The 22,512-nt window shown below is 31.3% G+C and overlaps 1 protein-coding gene and 1 pseudogene across 3 annotated transcripts; one reads left to right on the top strand and one right to left on the bottom strand.

Annotated features, from left to right (window-relative positions):
* Positions 1-3,657: 3,657 nt before the first annotated feature.
* LOC114270245 (calcium-binding allergen Ole e 8 pseudogene) lies at positions 3,658-5,174 on the bottom strand (annotated as a pseudogene).
* Positions 5,175-6,712: 1,538 nt separating this feature from the next.
* On the top strand, positions 6,713-17,984 carry LOC114270230 (superoxide dismutase [Cu-Zn]). Of its 3 annotated transcripts, none has more exons than XM_082915204.1 (8): positions 6,713-6,907; positions 11,205-11,293; positions 11,396-11,497; positions 11,657-11,752; positions 12,007-12,038; positions 12,166-12,241; positions 17,305-17,358; positions 17,593-17,984. In XM_082915204.1, exons 2-8 carry the CDS (start codon positions 11,218-11,220, stop codon positions 17,613-17,615), a joined length of 459 nt encoding a protein of 152 aa, XP_082771330.1. In that variant the 5' UTR covers positions 6,713-6,907; positions 11,205-11,217; the 3' UTR covers positions 17,616-17,984. The 3 variants fall into 3 exon arrangements, with proteins under 3 accessions (XP_082771330.1, XP_028067478.2, XP_028067477.2); XM_028211677.2 differs by lacking the exon at positions 6,713-6,907 and adding an exon at positions 9,266-9,323; XM_028211676.2 differs by lacking the exon at positions 6,713-6,907 and having other exon boundaries at positions 11,197-11,293.
* Positions 17,985-22,512: the final 4,528 nt, after the last annotated feature.

Genomic DNA, 22,512 nt, shown 5'->3' with positions numbered 1-22,512 from the left:
TTATAGCTATCTCAATCCTTGTCCCAATAGGAGCCTAGCTCTAATGGACTTTGGATTACTATCAATCTTCGACTTCTAATTGGATTGGGATAAACTCCCTAAGAATCTTATCCTTTCCCAACTGTAGTCTTCCCCTTTTCTAAGACTCTTGTGCCTTATCCGCTTATCTCGGATTCCGATATCTTCGGAGGTAACCTCGGCCTCACCGAGATAACCTCGGCGTCATGACCAGGACATGTGACACGTCGGCTGACACGTCGGCGTCACCTTAGCCACGTGTTAGTACTTAGAAAATGTATCCCCACAGAATCAACTCCAAACCTTTTTTTGTTGCAGTCTGGTCTGAATAGATGCAACCTTTCTCCTTTTTCTCTTAGAACCAGAAACTGCTACTGTTTTAGAGAGGTGCTTTCCTTCTCTAAAAAGCCACCACTTGGCCTATAAATTTCCTTTCCCTCCAGTATTCTAGTCATTCAATTTTTGTTCTTCTCTCAAAGTGAGAAGTTTGGATAAGAGAACATGTTATTGCATCGCTTTTTTTGTAGAAAGCTCGACGATCAATGAATTGAGAAAGATAGGAGCGGGGATTCCATTTTAATAGAGAAAGCATACGCAAGACCTAAAGTCTGACTTTGATTATTGTTATTCTATTTCTTTCGTTCTATTTTTTCTATTTCCAATAAGAGAGTATAAACACAGTTTAGTCCGAGAGGCTTACAGTTGGTGTGCTATGACTGTTAGACTCTGATGGTTGTGTCGTGAGAGACAGATGCCATAAAACTTGAAGGCACCAGTGCGAGAGCAAATTCTGTTTTAAGAAAATAGTGTGCAATACTAGCAGTGGCGGAGCCAGGAAATTAAATTAGAAGGGGCACTTATTAATTATAATTTTTTATTTAAAAAAAAATCATGAGCAACATTAAGATAATAAGTGTGTTTGGTTTCAGCTTTCTAAATTCAATTTTTTGAAAACTGAGTTTTTTATTTTTCATGTTTTTTTTGTTTTTAGAGAATATTTTTAAAATTTTAAGCATTTTTTAAATTTTTTTTAAATGCACCTTATTTAAATATATCTAAAAAGTAAAATATTTGTGAAAAAATATTTTAAAAAATTAATAAATACACAAAAATATGAAAAATAGACTGAATTTTCGTAATTTTTTTTGTATTTTGGTATTTATTGTATTTTTTAAATATTTTTTCACAAATATTATACTTTTTAAATGTATTTATATTAGGTGTATCTAAAAATTTAAAAATATTGCTTAAAATATTAAAAAAAATTCATTGAAAATATTAAAATATGAAAAATAAAAAAGTATATTTTTTTAAAAACTGTTTTATGAAAAACAGAACCAAACAAGCTAAATTTTTTGAGATAAATTTAAACATAAAAAATTACATATTCATTATTAATAAGAACAGATCAAAATTCTATAATAGTGTGGAATAGCTCGGTGTGGGATGATGATGTAAGGTTGCAATTTTAGCACAAAAAATTATGGATCAAAATTTCTAATTTAAAAAAATAAAAACGCATCATTTATAGCACAAATTATTATAAAGTTTAATTAATTTTTATTTGACGAAAAAATATTAAAGATATGACATTGCTTATAAATAATGTGTTTTGAATGAAAATTATTAAGCAGTCTTAGAGTACCATATTGCGTTGCCTACGTGATACTCAAAGCATAGAAAATCACGAATCACACTAAGTGGTATGCCAACTACTTGAAAATAATGAGTTCATTATATTTAATTTATAATATTTTTTGCTATACTATTGATTTAAACTATTATATAAACAATATTACATAATGTTCTCAAAGTATCAAATAATTATTTGTTATGAATAATATAATGAATCATTAATCAAAAAAACATGTTAAGAAAAAAAGAGAATACATTTCACTCGACCTGCTGTGCCTCCGCCCCTGAATACCAGTCTCGGTCACCAATTTTTCTGTTCACAAATCTATTTGCTAGAGTGCTATTTAATCATTGTGTCTGTTTTAATTTTGTTTTAATTTGTTATGTTTAGTTTCACGTGCACACGTAAGATTGCTCAACACTTTTATCAAATCAAGCATGAGTCGAGTTTGAAGAGTTTAGTTGGTTTAATAGCCTAATCAAAATAGGATTGTTTTAACACCCCTTCGAATAGAATTTTTGAAAAATGAACACTTTACAAAAATATATATAATAATTGCATTTTTGTTTTATTTTATTCTTTTATTTTCAACTTAAAAATACCAAAATGCCCAAGCGTCAAAAACCATAAAATTATTTTCAATTTTTTTTTTTTTTTAAAAAAAATTCCAATTAGTTTAACAAAAATAAATATTTAAAATTTTTAAATTGTTTTTACTTTAGGTTAATTCTATTGGAATACCACCAATCCTCTCAAGACACACCATTCTCTCAGTTCACACCACACTCAATTTAAAGTCTTTCATTTTCTATTTATACACACTATCTATTTTTTAATAAAATACCCTTTTCTTCTCCAACCTCAAATCCACTGCCACCACCGCCACCACCACTGGCACGCCATCAACAGCTGTCGTCACCTAAAATCGCCACTGCTGTCATCTCCTATCTCCACCCCTAGCCCCTCTTCTTCTTCTCTTCAAACCCTAACATCATGAACAACTGCTAGCATCACAAAAAATCGTCGTCGTGACCCCCTTATTTCAGGCACCAATGCAGCTCCCACTCCCTTATTGGCCCATGACCATCATAGCCGGCGTTGCTTCTCTCTAGCCGTTTCGCCCTCCTCTACCTTTGCCTCGCTCCCTACGCTTTCACCTTACCACCAATCGTAACCCTCTAAAGTTGTCGGAAATGGGATAGAAAACTGCACAATCTTTGAAGTTGATGACAGATTTCTTAGGCTAGTGCGGAAGCTATGTCATCATCGACGGTGGCCTTGCCACAGAGCTCGACGCCACGCCCGTTGCTGCAACTCGCAAACCCTGGGCTTCTTTCTATCTCTCTGCTATGGAGGATGTTTGGGGTTATGATGGAGTTTTGAATCGCGATGGCAGGGTTGGTTGATGGGGTTGATTGTAGGTGGGGGAGTGAGGTTGTTGGTGAGATTTGTCGAATGGTGACAATAATGGGCTATGACGAGCAACGATGGCTTGGGTTAAGGTTAGGCTCAAGGTTAGGGCTGGTGGGGGCGGGGGTGGTGTGGTGGAATGGGGTGTGGATTGAGAAATTAGTGTGAAGGTTAAAAATGTAATTGACTAGAGAGATAAAGATGTAATAAGAAAGAGGTGATTCTAGTTACACCACTAGGTTACCTCCTTACACCCTCTATCTCATTACACCACTAAAAAAAAATGTGATTTTCATTACACCCATTATACTACCAAAACTAAGTCTAAACTAAAAACTCTTCAAAACCTTTTTTGTTTGTCATTACACCAATAGCTTTTGGTAATACAATGGTAAAGAATATGAATTACACCAACGCCGTGTTACCAGACAAACTAATTTTTTCTAGCCATTTGTTGCCATTTGATTAGATGATTTTACTTTACTTAAACACAAAATTAGTTGGAGCCTATTTATGAAGTGTCTATTCGGTTATACATTGTTATACAAATTAGATTACTCCAGTGTCATGTTACCGAACTAAAATAAATTTGTTCAGCCACTTTTCGTTTTACGTGCGTTGTAGATTGCCTTTATTGTTGTCGCATTAAACATATCCTTTTGTTTCAATGTAATCAATATCTCTTTCAGCTGTACCATACTCTTTGACATGTTAAATAACAAGGATGTTTCCTCCTTAGATAATCTACCAACAAATGAGTGCTCTTCAACATGTTTAGCAGTCGAATGATTGTACTTGCATTGCTGCAATGAATAGACGCATAATCCTTGCAAGCCAAAATATATATATATATATACATAAATAAAAATAGAAATGCACGGTAACGAGGAACCGAACAAATTAAAAAAGTTCGGTCTTGGGTTATTGGAAATGTATATTTTATTCAACAATGGGCTACCAGACATATATTTTTTGTTTAACAATGTGATTCCAAACTATTTTATTTTGTACGGTTTTGACACACTAAACAAAAGTCGGAGAACTTTTTCAAAAAACGAAACGAAAACTTACTAAACAAATAAAAAAACTCACAATTTCACATTTTTTTTCTGGTTCTTCACCACTGTTTCTTCATCCATTGTTTTCTTCTATGATCAAAACACTATGATTCTCACTTTTTGAAAAGATATATGTAGCAGAAAAGAAAAATTGAGAAGGGAAGAAAAGCAGTATGGATTTAAGAGCAATGGGTGTAACAACATAATAAAATATATTTAATTTTAGTCTTTTATTCTTAAAAGTAATTTCACACATGGATAAAATTAGAAAGAAAAAAAAAAAAATCTCATATGAAGGGTGTAAAAAGATAAACTAGTGGTGTAAGTAGAATCACTCAATAAGAAAAATTTTAAAAAATGGTTTGTAGTAAAAGAATTTGTGATGTGTAAATAGAATCACCCTTTACTTTATGAAAAAATTATATAAACATAATAAATATTTTTTTTAATATTTTTTTATTATAACTGTATAGAAACCATAAAACTATATAAATTTTTATTTTCATTAAAAAAGGAACTTACGTGTGTAGGTAATAGGTGAATTTAATATGGGAAAATTAGTCTAAGGTCTCTCTCTCATTTTTAGTAATAGAAGAGATTCACAATATTATTTTTTGATGTCTAAAATTCCTAAACCCCACACCTATCTATCACAGAGAAATTTGATATATCTCACGCTCTCTATTTCTCTCTCCTACTGCTCTTTTCTCTCGTTCTCTCTCTCTCATCGATCTCAAAGACGAGATCACTCTGTTCTTGTCCTGATCATACAACTCGAAGGCATCCTTTAGCCTAGTTAGATCGCCGTTGTCTCCGGCAGCTCCGACGGTGTCGCCGCGGCCCTTGCAAAAACTAGCAAACTCTTTGAGACTAATGAAGTCGTCGAGGTCGGTGTCGAGCTCCTCCATCATCTGCCTCACTTCGTCTTCCGATGTGTTGGATTGGAGAGCTTTCATGATTGATACGAGCTCCGTCGTTGAGATCTTGCCGTCGCCGTTGGCGTCGAAGTGATTGAACACCTTCTTCACCTCTTCTTTGTCCTGCAGGTACATTGATGGCTTTTGGTCTGAGTTAGGGTTAGGATGTGAATGGATCGATATCGACGAAGGAATTGCATGCTGTGTTGAAGAGCTTGGGAGAGAAGTACTCGTGGAGAGATTGTTTAAAGATGATCAAGTCTATTGAATTTCTCTGAGAAGTCCAGTTCAGAGAAATTTGGATTCCCAGAATTTCTCTAGAGTTGTAGCTGTGTGTTTTTTTTTTTTTTCTTTAAGCTGTTGTTGACTCAAGTGAGATCATAGGTAGCTGGTTTGTAGTTGTTGTATCTGCTTGTTGTCTAGCTTATTCTAGAAGGGTCAAATTGAGCCATTGATGGGTGGAGTTGATACTGTTATTGCCTCAAGCTACCTCCAGTTAATCATTTGCCTTATTGTGCATTTGTGTTAATGCTATCAAAGTGTTGTTGCTTCTATGGCTTTCATGGTGCTGCTACAGCTGTTTATTTGGTGTAGAAAGAAGATGATGAAGACTATCAAAGAATTTCTCTGGAGAAAGAATTTTTCTAGTGGTTTAAATTTTCTCTAGATCAGGTAAGAACAAAGTAGAGAAATTTTGAATTTCTCTGGAGTGGTTTGAATTTTCTTTGGATTAAGTAAGAACAAAGCAAAGAAATTTTGAACTTCTCTGGAGTGCTTTGAATTTTCTCTGGATTAGGTAAGAACAAAGCAGAGAAATTTTGAAGCATTGTGAATACACCCGACAATATATTATAGATTTATAGTCTAGAGAAATTCTCAACAATTCAAATTTATAGCTTAGAGAAATTCTCAATAATAATGAAGTCTTGTGAACCAGAATTTCTCTGTGAAGTCCAGAGAAAATTCGTCCAGAGAAATTCTCTGGATTGAATTTTCTCTGAATCAATTTTGAGGGACCTTAGACATTATGAAAATATTGAGTGTCCTTTATTCTATAAAAGCTTAATATCAAGAACCTTAAAAAAAATCCCCATAATAAATTCTATGATAATTAATGACATTTTTTATCAAACACTATTAAAAAAATTGCTAATTGTTAATTTTAGCGATAGTTTAAAAATTTTGTCATAAAAAATGTAACTAATTATAAGTTTTTGTCACAAAAAATGTCACTAATTTTAACTTTCAGCAATAGTTTAAAAAATTCATCACAAAAAAAGTCACTAATTATAATTTTAGCGACAATTTATAAAACCGTGACAAAATTAAATTTTAACGACATATGTAAAAAATCATCAAAAAAAATTATATTTAGTGATGATTTTATTAATACTTAGGCCTCGTTTGGTAGCATTACATTTTAAATTAAAAGTCAAACAATTATTAAAAAAGCTAAAAATCTAACAAATTATACAAAAAATTTAATGATTCTCTTCTTTTTTTTTTCTATTTTTTACGTATCTTTTCATAAAAAAATAAAAAATATTCCAAATATACTAATTTTGTCATCTCATATTTTAATAAAAAAAATTAAAAAATTAGTAAAATAATATGTTTCAAGTAAAATTTTATTTTTAATAGAATTTGATGAGAATTAAATCGAATCTATTAATAATTTATTTAAAAAAAAATTGAAAATGAAACCACCCATTTTCCGACGACATGTGGCAACAATTTTTGAAAACTAGGCGAAAAACTGGCTTGCTTCAATGTAAACACGTATGAAGTCCAGAACCTTCTGCTTCATTCTCTATTATCGCCTGATTTGTGTTGCTCTCTCTCTCTCTCTCTCTTTGGGGTGTTCTGAGGTGAGCTCCAATGATAGAGACCACTAATTTTAGAGCTCTAAAAAGATCACTAATGACATGACACTCAATAAAAAAAAAAAAATACAACACCAAGGTCAAAACATCAAATCATTCATGATGAGGCCTACTGCCACATCATTAGTGGGAACACTAATTAGTGCTCCCACTCATTTTCCGGTAAGCTCAACTCTCTGTGTTGTGTTTCGGTCATGTACTTTCATTTCCAATCAATGAGGCATTTTGTTCTTCGTAATTTTAATTTTTTATTTTCTAATGAATATTATCTTTGATTCTTCTTCAAAATTTATTTTCTTGGCGAAGTCTGTATTATATTAAGAGTTATTGAAGCTCGAGCGATTTGGACTCTTTATCAATAGTTGTTGGTTTTTTTTTTGTTTTTGTTTTTTGTTTTTTTTTGTGGGTGTGAATTGAATCATTATTTTCGTATCTAATCGGTTTTGAATCCAGGTATGTGTAGGTTTTGATGACTCTTTTATTGTTCAAGTATGTTGACTTTGTGATTGGTTGATGAGAATAAGGGAAATGCAATTTTACAAATTTAGAAAGTCTGATGTACTTTGTTGCTGTGATGGCCTGTAAATGATCCTGAGTTGTGGTTGCTCAAGCTTGGATTGAAAACTTTAAAAAATTGTTTGTTTATTTTTGAGCTAATTTCAAATGAGCTACAATCAAGCCGGCCGGTCATAAGTCTAATTTGAGTAGTTTAGTATTTTATAATTTCATAGTGCATATAAACTTAAGCCAAACTTAGAACGAATTTCAAAATGGTGTTTTTAACAATAAATTCTATATATGGGACTTGTAGGCCATTAAGTCCTATTAATTATCTATTAACCCGTAAAGTCCCATGTTGTAACTAATGACGGAAACACCATTTATCAATAATGCCTCAATTACTGTTAAAAAGAAATTGATTCACCACTATATATAGAAATTATGGGTGGATCAGTTCATGTATGTCGAAATTTTCTGAGAAATTTTTGATTTTGCCTTGCGTTATTCTCGAAGATGTACAAAACCTCCCTTAATCTACATAAATCTAAATAAAGGGGAAAGGAAATATAAGCCAACATATATTTATAATCGTACTATTTATATTTAAATTGATGCACAACAACTTAATCGTAAATGTAAATTTTTGCAAGTGTAAAAGTTTATAAATAAAAGTGTGAATATTTTACATGTGCGAATATTCAAACTTTTAATAAATAAAATAGAGTGAATTTTTAAGAAGGGTAAAACTTGTAAATATCAAATTCACACGTAAAATTATGACAAAAAATGTAAGTGTGAATATTCACACCTTCAGTTTTTGAAGAAGTGTGAATTTCTAAAAAGTGTAAAAGTTGTTAATGACAAACAAAAATTGTACGTGCCAAACCTTACATTTTTTTTACTAGAGTAAACATTTTCACACTTACTGAAAGATTCACACTATTATATTTATATATATAAATGCATAGAGGAGGATTCTTATAATAAACCATTTATTGAAAGTGTAAATTTTTAAGTGAAAATATTTCACACTTAAATCCAAAAAAAAAAAAAGAGTGAATTTTTTAACTTTTTTTTATTTTACATAATTTTATATTCAATTGAGACTTTATTTGATAGATTTCATTGAGTAGTTTTAAAAAATGTAAATTTTATCAAAAACAGTTGTGTATTTTGAAAGTTATAAAATTTTTAAGTTATGAAACATTAAAAAAAAATTGCCATATAAGCCCATTGACCAAAACAAGGGTAAAATTGTCATGAAAAAACATCCAAATCCAAAAAAAAGATACCCTAGAATACAATTTCAAATGTATAGTATTTAACGGATTATAAGAATTTTCTTAGGATCTATGATTAAACGAGTTCCTCTAATGGGACTTTCCACTAATTTTCCCGTTGCAAAATGCATTAAAACTTCACATGTTTACCTAATGAGTTGATTTTGAAACAAACTTCTAATGAATTGAACATGAATTAAATGTGTTAGGATTAGTCCACTCATGTGATATATGTGGATAGGTTGGTTTATATATGTTTTTGGGTTACGATAGGAAAGTCTGAAATCTACTGGGAAACTCAATATCTGTAGGATTTGCTTAACTAATTGTATGAAACTAGGTTTTTTTTGGGTAGACTATTATAAATAGTCATGGAGACTATAGGTTTAGGGGAGATTAAGAGAGTAGTGAGGGAAAATAGAAATGTAAGAGGTAAGAGAAAAAATAGTGTAGGCATCGGGATAAGTGAGTGTTCATCTATCCTTCAGCATGGGGTTCGGATAGTGGTGCGAGTCTTGAGTATTTTGACCATCTCACATGTATTATTTATTTTTATTCATATAGTGGAGTATCCCTCTCCCGTGGATGATGGCAATTGGTGTTGAACCACATAAATCTTGGTATGATTATTTTTCTCTTTGGTGTGTGTATGCTTTGATTTGCATTTGGGGGATGTGGAATAAATCCCAACAAAATGTGAGTAGTTTGGTTCTTAGTTGCATGGAGTGAGGGAGGGAGAGTGACAACATATAGAAGTTTTTAAGGTTGGGGGTGCCTATGGAAGCATATATATATATATATATATATATATATATATATTTCATATATTAAATATATAAATATATTCTAATAATTATTTTTTCTACGTAGTTGTGAAGTATGTGTTAAAATATAAATAAATATTTGAGATTGATGTCAATTATAATTTTTTTTTGGGTCAAATATGAATAAATATTATGTAAATAGAAAGTACTATAATAAGTTTAGGTTGTTTTTCTTTTGTTTATTTGATATTTGTATGTTTAAGAGTTTTTATCTCAGTTGTGAGCAAGTTTCTTCCTCGACGGGAATTATTTTGTTACTTGGGAGCGTAAATGCGTTTCTCAGTAAGAAACATCACCTAAGTAGGAGGTTCCTGGTACTAAGGTTTGGTTTGTTTCCTGTGTTACGGATTCACAGTATTTCTTATTTTCCTAGCAACCAATCTTCCTGGTTGCTCAAATTTAATTTGTGGTTTTGTTTTCTTTCTATATGATGTCATGGAAAGTTGGCTTTAGCTAAAGCATTAGTTGAATTTAGGCTTCAATGGCGACAAGGATGGAACTAGGATTTTGTCCCATGGGGGCAACCAGTGGCATCTCCATATTCTTTCAATGGGTTGCTCAACAAGTTATTGCAAATTTGAAATTTTTAGTTATATAGAATCCATCAAAATCAACTTCAAACATGTGGATCATCAGGGGAAAAATGCATGTCGAAAAAAATGAGATCAATTGTCAACACAAATTCATCAAATAATCTACCCAAAAACTCTTCACACATCTCTGAATTTAGTGAGAAAAATTAAAATGATTGAATAGACCGAATATGGAGCTAGCAAAAATGGTTACGAAAACGTGTACATCTACAGGCACAAGAGGGGGTTTTAAAAAACATATTTTATATTGTTAAGTGGTCATGTGATGGTCTTTTATGGGTTTTTCCATACAATTCAAGTTTTATACTACTTTGTCCTTCTTTCCTTTTGCTGGCTATACACTTCATTGACCCTATTTGTTGCAACTCTTGATATGCCTAGCTAATAATCTAAAATCATAAGTGAAAACCCCAACTTTCCAATACTCGGCTTTTTTAGCCTTTTAAGTAATTTTTTGTCAGCAACCTATAAATAGAAGTTACAACAAATACTGTGACCAACACTGCCAAGAAATAAAAAATAAAAAAATCATAAGCACCCAAGCTGCAACAAATAAAATCATTTTAAATTTTTTTGGTTGGAACATGTGAATTTATCAATGTATGAATCTTTTATTAGAGTTTGGAGTCCATGCATATTTGAACTTTTTGTGAAATGTCCTATACATAGGTCATAATGTGGCTTCGTACATGAGTGGTGAATATTATTTCACAGCTAATTATAAGAGAGGCCATGATCAATTTGATTGTATTTCTATTTCTCTTTTATTTCTTATTCAAAATTTTCTGATGTTAAGAATCTATGGAAGATAGGTTTATATGATTATATGTAATATTAGTGTACACATTGTAGTCAACATAGTTTTCTGATGTGATTTTGAGAAGCTTCTTCTTTACTTAAGCATTGGTTTACTGTTTTTGTTCTGTAAGTTGTGCTTTTATGTTTCTAATTGCCCTTAAATACCTTGTTGGGTTTTATACTATGAGTTTGTGGTGAAGGAGATTTCAATATCTTCTTATGCTCAATGCTTCCACCATCAGTGTTTATGAATTCACTGTGTGCCTTTCTCTAACTCTATGCTTAGATCACGTGGAACAATGGTGAAAGCTGTTGCTGTTCTTAGTAGCAATGAGGGTGTGAGTGGAACTATCTACTTCACCCAAGAAGGAAATGGTAATAGAAGTTAATTAAATTGGGTAGCCAACATAGTGCAACTTGTATTGCTATTCTGAGTATTTTCCTGTCTAATTTAGTTCTCTATATTTTTACTTTCAGGTCCAACAAATGTTACGGGAAATGTTTCTGGCCTAAAGCCTGGGCTTCATGGCTTCCATGTCCATGCCCTTGGAGATACAACAAATGGTTGCATGTCAACTGGTGCTATATGATTACTGGCTTTCTTTTTCTTTCTTTTCCACTCTTATTTGTACCATTACATCATTATGAGTTTGTGCAAAACCAGAGAGTAAGAATTCACTTCTTACTCTACTACATAATTTTTTTAATTCTGAGTATTTTTATTTTTAAAATTCTTAGGACCACATTTTAATCCTGCTGGCAGAGAACATGGTGCTCCTGAAGATGAGATTCGCCATGCTGGTGATCTGGGTAATGTGACAGTTGGTGGCGATGGTATGCACTGTGCTCTTCAATACTGTGTACTATTTTCATCCACAATTGGTTGATTGCCACATTATTTCTGCCTGCCATTATTTAATAATTACTTTATTTTCTCTTCTGCTAGAACTATGCTTTAGTTGACTCTCTTGTAGACATGGAGGCATCTAGTACTGTTTGAGTATCTCAAGGCTAGATCTGTAGCATATTTTGGATATTTGAAGGTTCCTTATCCTTTTAACATATTTTCATGTATTTCTGTGCTTTAGGTACTGCTAATTTCACAATTGTTGACAAGCAGGTGAATTAATTCTTCTTATTTTTGTTTCGTTGTGTTGGTTTGATCTTATTCTTTTCTAATTTTTATGTTTCTAAAGACATGGGACTATGAACATTCTTCATTTTAAGCTGTTGGCATATGCTTGCAGATTCCTCTCTGTGGTCCGAATTCCATTATTGGGAGGGCTGTTGTCGTCCATGCAGATCCCGATGATCTTGGCAAGGGTATGAGTAAAATTTAGAGCAATAAGATATTTTTCAATTAGTTTTGTTCTATTACTCCTTTATGCACCCTGGCTTACAAGGATTGAAAAAAAAAATTTACAAAAATTTGGAATGAATAGAGTTAGTAGTCATTTAGAAATTCAAGCCATAATATTGTCACAACTTCAAAGCACTGTTGCAATGTGTTATTAAAGGATTATTAGTCATTTAGAAGTTCGAGCCAATTGGTTTGGTGGGAAACATGTTAAAAATAGTAGAATATCAGGGCGTAGGGAATTGGGCCATTCTTCTCGAAACAAATTGCTTATGTAAGAGTAAACAGAGTGTAGATGCATTAGTTGTGTTATTTAAACTTGATTTAACTTTGTAAGCTGTGAGTTTCTTATCTATACTCTATTCGTGATGGATTTTGGAGTAAGCTGGAGATGTCTCTGGTGACACATTTATTTTGATACACTTCTGGGCATCAGGAATATTTATGCTGTAGGATTTTCCGGTACTCTATGGTTTAAGACTAGGTATCAGTCGTCTCCCTTAATTATTAGAAACACAAAAAGGAAAAGAAAATCTTCCTACTTCCCTTTTGGGATGCACTGGGCTGGGGAAATTTCTTGCAATTGTATGTAGATGTCAATCTCAATCTCTTTTGGTCACTCTTAAGCGGAAGCAAAGATGCTGAGTTGTATTTTCTTACCTTGTCAAGCAAGAGTTACAGGTCAACTTGGGTAAAATTCAGATTCTAACATTCCTTTGGATGGATTACCATGATATCTGTGTGTATAATTTCAGTTATGCTAGTGTTCAGCTGAAGGTTATTCACTTCTTCACATTGTACGATTCAGCAGCTACAATAGGGATTGAATTTGTTTGAGAGTGGTGTTTTACTTGGTGGGGGGTCTTACTTTCATGTGGGGTATGTTAAATTCGTCTCTATATGTTGATTGTTTATTTTTAAAGTCCCTATTTGGTTGCCGATTCTCCCTATTCACTCTTTGGTAGAAAAGAAGGAATTTTGAACTATACTGTTGCAAGACTTTGTAGGACTTCCTTTAATTTTCCATATGCATTGATCTTCTAGAATGAGTGATATTGGGCTTCATGTGGCTCCTGTACGTAGCTTTCATAGTATTGTGACCTGAAGTACTGGTTTTGGCACAAACATTTATTTTTTGGAGGGGAGGTGGATATTATAACCCATACACTCAATCATTCATTGCTTTTGAGGTTTAAAGAGTAAAATAGGATTTGCCTTTGAAAGGTTTAGGGCAATTTTGATTAGGTTCTGCTATCTAGATTCATAATATGGCAAATTTAGGATAGTCTATGATTTGGAATATAGGACTTCCAATGTTGGTGGCTAGGGGTTCTATTGGTGGTCTTATGATACTTAGGCTTATTGAATTCCAGATTCAAGTGCTAGCAATCAGCTTTATATGTGAATGGTTTTGTGGACTACTTAGGCAAGAGAGTTAATGGATGACACTGATGTTTTAAAGTGTAAATATAGTGCCAGCAATAGGTGGTTTGAGGCTAGGAAAATTTTGAAGTTGTTTCTGTAAGTGGGATATTTTCTACTCTTGTATGTGTAGTGGAAGGGTAGGAAGTTATGGATTGTGAAAAAGTGGGGTGGACAAACATTGGGTTGGGCCGGGTCAAGCCAGTCCAATACTATATAGTAAGAGTATGTGTCATTCCAAGCCTGTCCACTTAATCCAATAGATATGACCTATTAATTTTATTTTATTTTTTTCATCTTGAAGTGCTATTAAATTATTTAGACCATTTTAATAATGATTTGAATTTAAAACATTAACAAAATTCAATTGTAAAATAAATATGATCGTTTAAGTAGCTTTTAATTTAAGCTCTAGAATGAAATATAGATATACGTACTTTTCCTGACCTTTATTATTTTTTTAGTTTATTTTGTAGCTAAATAATATAAATATTAATATTAATGTTTGGGCAAACTTCACTTTACTCTCCTTTGGTTTAGGCCATGTGCAATTGACTCCTTGACATTTAGAAATGACCACATAACCCCTATGTGGTTTGTGGACTGAAATGCATCGTTAAACATTTCATCTAACTTAACAACAACTGTGAAACACGTGGCAGACATAATTGGGGGTTATATGGTCATTTTCGAAGTTCAAAGGGTTAAATTGCACATGAAATAAAGTACAGGGGGTTAAAGTGTACTTTGCCTTTCAAACAAATGACAAAAATATAGGGCTATTTTAGTCTTTTTCATTAAATCGTTAACGGACTTAACGGTGCAATTCAGTCCACAAACCACAAGGGGGTTATGTGGTCATTTCAAAATGTTAGGGAGGTAAACTGTACATGGCCCAAATCACAAGGAGGTAAAGTGAAGTTTGCCTTTAATATTTTATAAATAGCCGGGCTGGGGTCACAGTGGGCTAAAATTTTTTATCCCATGTCGAGCTCAAAAATTAAATGCACTCAAAATTTTGGTCCAGCCCAGCCTTATGGGCTAAATATTTTTCCCAAGCCCTAAGAATATTGGGTTGGGTTGGGTTGGGTTGGGTTGGGCGGGCCATCGACCCCATGGCCACCCCTATGTGAAAGGCTTTACAAATTTGCTAAAATAGGAAGGTCTGAATTGTGATCGAAATTAATGAGTCAACTCCTGAGAGGGTATATGTTGTAGTTTTGTTTTGTATTGGAGGAAGTATACTGTACTAACAACAAATCAAGAGAAAGTAGACCCATTATTGTTTTGGATTTTTTCCAGTCTAATCTAGACAATATCGGTTGTAATTTTGTCCGATTCTGTATCATTCCAACTATTCTGATAAGTATCGTTGGTGGGTTTAGTTATAGTCAATATTGTATTAACCAACATACTAGTTTTGTCATTAGTATGGTATGTACTATTGAATATAGAAATTAGAGTATATAGAATCTTTTTATTTTTAGGGGTTGTTTGGGGTGTCCTAAATAAGTGCACTTTTTGTCTTTTTGGACTAGAAAATTGAGGAAGAAAATATGGATGTTTGGGTTAACTTTTTGACTTTTTATGGAAAAATGTGTAATAAAAAATTGTAAAAATTGATTTGTAGGGAAAAATTAGAATTGAGAGTTGTGCAGCCGTAATTGTTGACTTTTGGTGAATAGTGTTAAATTTTTAACTTTTTAAGTAACTTTTTGGCTTTTTTGCTTTTTTGCAATATGCAAAACTTGGCCTTAGTATTATGAATATAATCTGTGATTGTGTCGATCACTGATTTAGTATTATTTCCTTATTTATATTGTTTCCTAAATTGTATCGTGAATCTATTATATATAGGCCTCGTTTGGGAAGTGGCTATTTTAGTAGGCCATTTGGCTTTTTGGCTATTTTAGTAGGCTATTTTAGTAGGCTATTTTAGTTTTGTGTTTGGGAAGATGAGATGAATTTTTAGTTGAGTTCTTGTATTAGAAAGTGTGTTGAAATGATGTTTAAATTTAAAATGACAAATTTTTCCCTAACTTTTTATTTTTTAAATTGATATAAAGGGCTTTTTTTTTTTTTTTTTTGAAAAAACTGTGAACAGTGCCACTTTTTTGCTTATTTCTCATTTTAGGCTATATTAGCCTCACCCACCTCTTCCCAAACGGCGCCATACATGGCCTCTACCTCATTCAATGGTCTACAATTGTTTTTGCATTCTTTAGAATATAATATTTCACATGAATGATGTCTTAATGTTTAAGTTAATTAGTGTTATTATTATTATTATTTATTTATTTAATTTTTATTTTTCCATTTGAATAAATTATTCATATATTTGATATATAGTAAAATTTTAAAATTATAAATTTTGTATGTGTCCCAATAGTATTGTGTCCAACATTTTTTAAAATTGTTGTCTAAGTTTCTTTGTTGTGTCTCGTGTCTATGTTTGTGCTACGTAGATCATAGTGATCAGGAATCTAGCATGGCTTATAATCTCAAACATAGGGATACACCTACAAACTTAATTTTCAAACATATCTTAAAAAATAATTCTCTTGAAAGCATAGTTTCTTTTTCCATTGAAAGCATAGTTTTTCTTTCTATAACTATTAGTCTGTCACACACCACTCATCTCTTTCTATCTTCTCTTTCTCCCTCTCTCATATCTTCCCTCTTTCTTTTCCTTAGTCTCCAGCCAAAGCTACCAACTACTGCTTTTCCTCGCACCTCCGTTCAACAATGCATCACTATCACTATAGTTAGGTATTAATTTACAATAAATCTGTGGGTTTATTTGTAGTGAGAGAGACATGGGCAAATTACGCCAACAGTTTCTTTTCTTTTTGTCAATTTGATCCCTGCAATTCCAATTGTAACAAATTTGCCCCTTAATTTTATTTGTGTCTAATAAAGACAATCATTAATGGACATCCAATTCTTTGATGGAAAATTGTCACATGTACTGCATGTGACGATTTTTCAAGGTAAAATTGTCAACGCACCCAATCTATCTCTCAGCAAATTAGAACAAACAAGAACACTATCTTTATTTACCCATGCACATGACCATACGAAATAGCTTGTCCATCTCTTTTCCTCTTCCTTCTTTAACGCCAACAATCAGTCCCCTCCTCCACCGACCACCACTCCACCCTCCCCACCGCTGCTACAGGTTAAAAAGGTAGGTAAAAAAAATTTGTATGTTTGGGTTGACTTTTTGGCTAATTACGAAAAGATGTGCAAAAAGTAGAGAGAAAAGAGAATCTTTGACTTTTTGGTATGAGTTGTTGGTTTTTTGGCTAATTTAGTAACTTTTGTGCTAATTGGCTAAAATAGCCTCTTGCCAAACGAGGCCTAAGTGTTTTTTTATGTTTATGTGATTGCTCAAGTTATTAGGTTATTTCAGATGCTTATTTTCCTTCTTTCTTCCCCACAAGTAATAGCATGACATTTGGATAAGTTAATCTGGATGTTGGGCTTTGCATTTTGGTAATTGGTACATTGATTTTAAGTAAAGCAAAAAAATAGAGAAGATTTTTTTCCCTGCTTAGTCCCCATCCCAATCCAAACATGAATTAATCATATATTTTCTTTCTTTCAGGTGGACATGAGCTAAGCAAAAGCACCGGCAATGCTGGTGGCAGGGTTGCCTGTGGTAAGCAAAGTAGTTTCTCCTTTCACATGCACATGACTTCTCTCCTGTTCCAGTAGACTGGAGCTCTCTTCTTCTTCTTCTTCTATTTTTATATTTATTTTTTATTTTTTATAATTACATTAGTTCTTCAGAAGATGGACACTTGCTGATGTTTCCCTATTGGTCCATGTCTGCTATTCTACCTTTTGATTATGTAATCCCAAAGTTCTAATAAGTAAATTTACTTGCATGCAGGTATTATTGGCTTGCAAGGCTAAGTTTGTTTCGATCCCCGTGGTAAACCAATGCAGTCAAATATGTTTGCTCTGCAACTTAAAGAGACCAGAGTTAAAGAGTACTCAAAGGAAACTACATCGAATAAAGGAACAAAAATCTGTGTTTTGGTTGGCTTTATTTTGAGATTTTGATCTTAGAGTCTAGGTTAGAGTACTAAAAAGGAAACTATTTTGAATAAAGGAACAAAAATCTGTGTTTGTGGTTGGCTTCATTTTGAGATTTTGATATTAGTCTGGGTTAAGAGTACTAAAAATGAAACTAAAGCCAAATAAAGGAACAAAATCTGTGTTTTGGTTGGCTTTATTTTGAGATTTTGGTGGTATATTGAAAGTGTTTTGTTGCCTTCACCATTTTACTTGTGTTTGTAGGGTTAATTATACCAATATTGTCTCTATTATTAACAAATATCTCGGTATATGTTGACTTTTTTAATTGTGAAATTATATAAATATACTTCTTTTGGATGTGTTTTGAAGGGGTGAAAGTGATGATACATTTTTAAAGCTGAAGAGATCAAAATGTACAAGTTTATAAATAAAGAGAGTAGAGTGATATTTGTAATAGTTTAAGTGGTCGTGATGAAAAAAAAAATTGTTAGATTTGCTTGGATAATGATAAATTTGAAGTTCCACGTTTAGATTTGTTTGGATCATGATAAATTTGAACTTCCACTGTTAAACGTTTTATTTAAAATCATTCTAGGCTAAGTGATGTTATACAAAAGTTCTAGTAAAATCCATCTCTTAAATGTGTATTTTGTCTACCTTTTTTAGTTTAGCCTATTCTTGCTCTATTTGATACATTGGAATGAGAAATAGAATCGAATGACGATTCTATTAGTTTTCTTATGGAATGACTATTATTTTAAAATGATAAAAAATTATTACATTTGTAATGCATTTGTCATTAGTTTTTAATTTAACTAAATATAGAAATAAATATTTTAATGGAATAATCATTTTATTTTCATTTTGTTCTAGTGGATCAAATACTATTTTGGGGTCTATTTTGCAAATCATGTTATTTTAATCGCATTGATGTCATATTTCAACATGATAAATATGTTCAGTGAAAGTGCTATTTCTTTAGCATGATTTAATTTATAACATATGATGTGATCGCGTATATTTAATTATTTATATTTGTAGTATTTTTAAATTAAAAGTTTAATTAAAAATTGCAATTCAATAATTAATATTAAAATTTTCTATTTACTAGCTTAATTTAAAGGGTACACCTTAGTGTAACACTAAACCAAATCAAGTCTTAAGTCCCATCTGATAAGATTAGTTACATGAATTTTTTTTCTCTATCTGATTCTATCAAAGGCCAAGGAGATTTATATCTCCATTTACTATATTAGCCCACATCAATTTAGGTCTGCTTCTTCCTCTAACATTTTCATTTACCATCATTGTATTGCATCTCTTCATTACTGTCTCTGTTGGTTTTCGTTGTATATAACCAAATCATCCCAATCTATTTTCTCTTAACTTATTTTGTCATGCCTCGTATTTTATTACTCGAATAAAATTACTAATATTCATTAATCAAATCCATTTACAAATGTCAATTCATCATTTGATGAAATGATAAATAATTAAATATATATATTTCCTCTCATGATACAACAATGAAATTTTCATACAAATAAAAGAAATTCCCTGAGGCTTATAATAAAAGAGATGACACTACTCTTTACAAAAAAAACAGCACTCAGCCAAACAAACAAATGAAGTAGTACAATCCATCACTACATTACACTTATAAAATGGTAAAACCCATCGTTTGATATTCAAATCTAAAAAGCATTTCTTATACACATGTATAGGCAGGGGGTGAGCAACCACTAACTCACCAAACAATCTCATATTAAAATATAAAAAGATATGCAAGTACCAAAATAGTCATACATATACGTGAAATCATATCATGTCAAAACCATATGATTCTATTGCATAATCTCTTGCATCTAATTTATTTTAATTAATCACAACTAGTTAATTTAAATAAATAAACATGCTTCAAAAGCAATAAGACATCCTCTTCAATTCATTCAATTACCCATTTGTCAATGGAATCAAACAGTTAAACAATTCATAATAACATTTAACAAAGTATCAATACATTTTATACAGTTTTAAGAGATGAATGCATATGTCATGTCATGCTTGAAATATTTTTCTCATCTTTTGAAAATCTTATGTATAATGCCAATTTGAAAACATATTAATCCAACAATTTCAATAAAATTCCAAAGTGGTAAATACGACTTAGGTAATCCCTAGGTTGGTGTCTGCAAGTAAACTATACAAGTACTACCAATTTGTCATTTTTACTAGTATTAACTGGAAGGCTCGACACCTGTAATCTGTCATTTTTACTAGTATTAACTAGAAGGCTCGACACTTGTAATCTGTCATTTTTACCAATATTAATTGGAAGGCTCGATACCTATCATCTACACCACCTTTCAAGACTTACCACCATATTTACCCCAAAATCATTTCATGAAAATTTGTTTTTCAACATTCTTTTCTCAATGCAAAGTTTTCAAATCAAATTTCAAAACTCATCATTATCAAATGAATTGATATGCCAATGCAATGATTAATAATATAATGTAATATTTCTTCCACTTTCAATACTTCCACATAATATTTCCATTGTGATCAAAATTCTCATTTCTCATTTCAATATAATTTCTCAAGATGAATATAAATACTTTTATTCCAATTCATCCACGGAACAACAAAATTCCCACACTTAGAATAATTTCAACCATTTAGTCACTTTAAGACTATATCAACATTTTGAACAACAATTTTCAAAACTTCAACAATTCTCATATTCCATGAAAACCATCATTTATATGTAAACAAATAAACAATTTTTTTCAAACATCATTTATTTTGACACACATAATAAATATAACAACATCTTCAAAAATTGTCAACATCTTTCTTAAAAACTCCCAATTTTTAGGTTTTCTCACCAAAATTACTCATCTTCGTTTATTGAAAGAAAGTCACCAAAAACATTTCTCTTCAATCCTCATAGTTCAAAACCCTCAATTTCTATTTTAAAAGGAACAAGAAAGTAAACCAACTTTCAAAAAAAAAAAAAAACTCTCATCTTCTTGAATCAACAATCAATTTTCAAAACAAATTAAAAGATGATTTCGAAAATCATCTAGATCTTGCAAAAACATATATATAACTATATTTCAACATAACCATTTTTCATGCCAAGCTATTTAAAGAGGTAATATTTTTGCCAAATTCTCTACCAGTAACAATTTCACAATTTTTTCTAAAATTACTTAACCAACATGATATTTACATCAAAAATTATGAAATATGCCCAATAATAATATTTTTAAGGTTATGAGTTTGAAAGTCCACATTTCACATCTTTATTTTCATAAAAATGAATAAAACTTAATTATCAACATATCATCTTTTATAAAATATCATGAATATAACATTTTTAGAGTTTTTAATCCCAAAACAATTCTATAATCCCAACTTAGGCATTTACTCAATATTCATCAACATAAATTTATTTTTCTCAAAAATAAATTCTAAATCAACGATAAAAAAAAATATTTCAACTTAATATTTCTCAAAATAAATCATCTAATCATAATATGATGTAGATACAATCCATACAACTATTAAAATGAAAATTTTAAATTTTTAACAACAAAATTTCAACACAAAGTGGTCTTCCCAAATCAACCTCAAAATACCACTTTTCTTAACATTCCAACATAATTATTCTTCCAAAAATTACCTAACAAAAATCTGGAAAAAAAAATATATGCAATACCTCTTATAATGATATATTTTCTCAAAATAATCCTAACATAGCTTTAATTTAAAAATATGAAGAAAGTCCTTATCTCAAATATGGAGAAAAGCTAATCCGAAAATGCAAACATCACCCGATCATGAATCTTAGAACACCATTGCGAAGATCATGATGAGCTCTCCAACTTTTATTTACAACACTTTTGCAAAATCTCACTTTAAGAACTCCCATTTGAAACTCAAAGATTGAGCAACAATGGAAGAAAAGAAGAGAGAGAGAGAGAGAGAGAGAGAGAGAGAGAGAGAGAGCGCTCTGCTCAAAATAAAGAAGGAAAAGTAAAAGTGGAAGAAAAGCTAGGGCCAACCTCACGTGGGTTGTCACCCACTACACAATTGTATTATTTAAAATTTATAATAATATTTCAAAATTTTATAATATAAAATATAAAATGATATAATTTTTCTTACCACAAAATATAATATTTTTGTACACCATAAAATATAATATTTTGCTCACTATCAAATATACACATTTTCATTCTTTATAAAATATATAATTTTCACCATATGGTACACACCATAAAATCAACTATCAAATATTTATTATAACTCCTATATAATAAACAATAACAACTCCCAAGGTGGTTACTACCAATCACATAATTAAAAATGACCAAACAGTTAAACATGAGTCACTAAACAAACTCAAATTACATTAAATCTAAGTCATGGGTTCCACCTATAAGCCAAACATGGTCCAATTATATACCAAGATAGACCAAACAAATTTATCCAAATAATGATCTAAACATTCAAAATTAAATAACAAAATTCTACTATAAATTAAACTGAACACCAATCAGTCCATGTATTTTCATAAAATAAATACTCATCATTTAATTCTGAAATTTTTATCCAACATGCTAGATTCATATGGGAACAATATATTAAAATTTCATAATTTTATGAGATCGGAAACTATTTTTAAAAAATATAAAACCAAACTGTTTTTGCATAGAATTTACATAGCAATCAAATTCGAAAATTTGCTCAATTAAATTATACA

This window comes from Camellia sinensis, chromosome 2 (assembly GCF_055761805.1).
Source record: "Camellia sinensis isolate YWXY chromosome 2, ASM5576180v1, whole genome shotgun sequence".
NCBI lineage: Eukaryota > Viridiplantae > Streptophyta > Magnoliopsida > Ericales > Theaceae > Camellia > Camellia sinensis.
The sequence above is the reverse complement of the archived record's forward strand: the minus strand, read 5'-3'. Positions and strand labels throughout refer to the sequence as shown.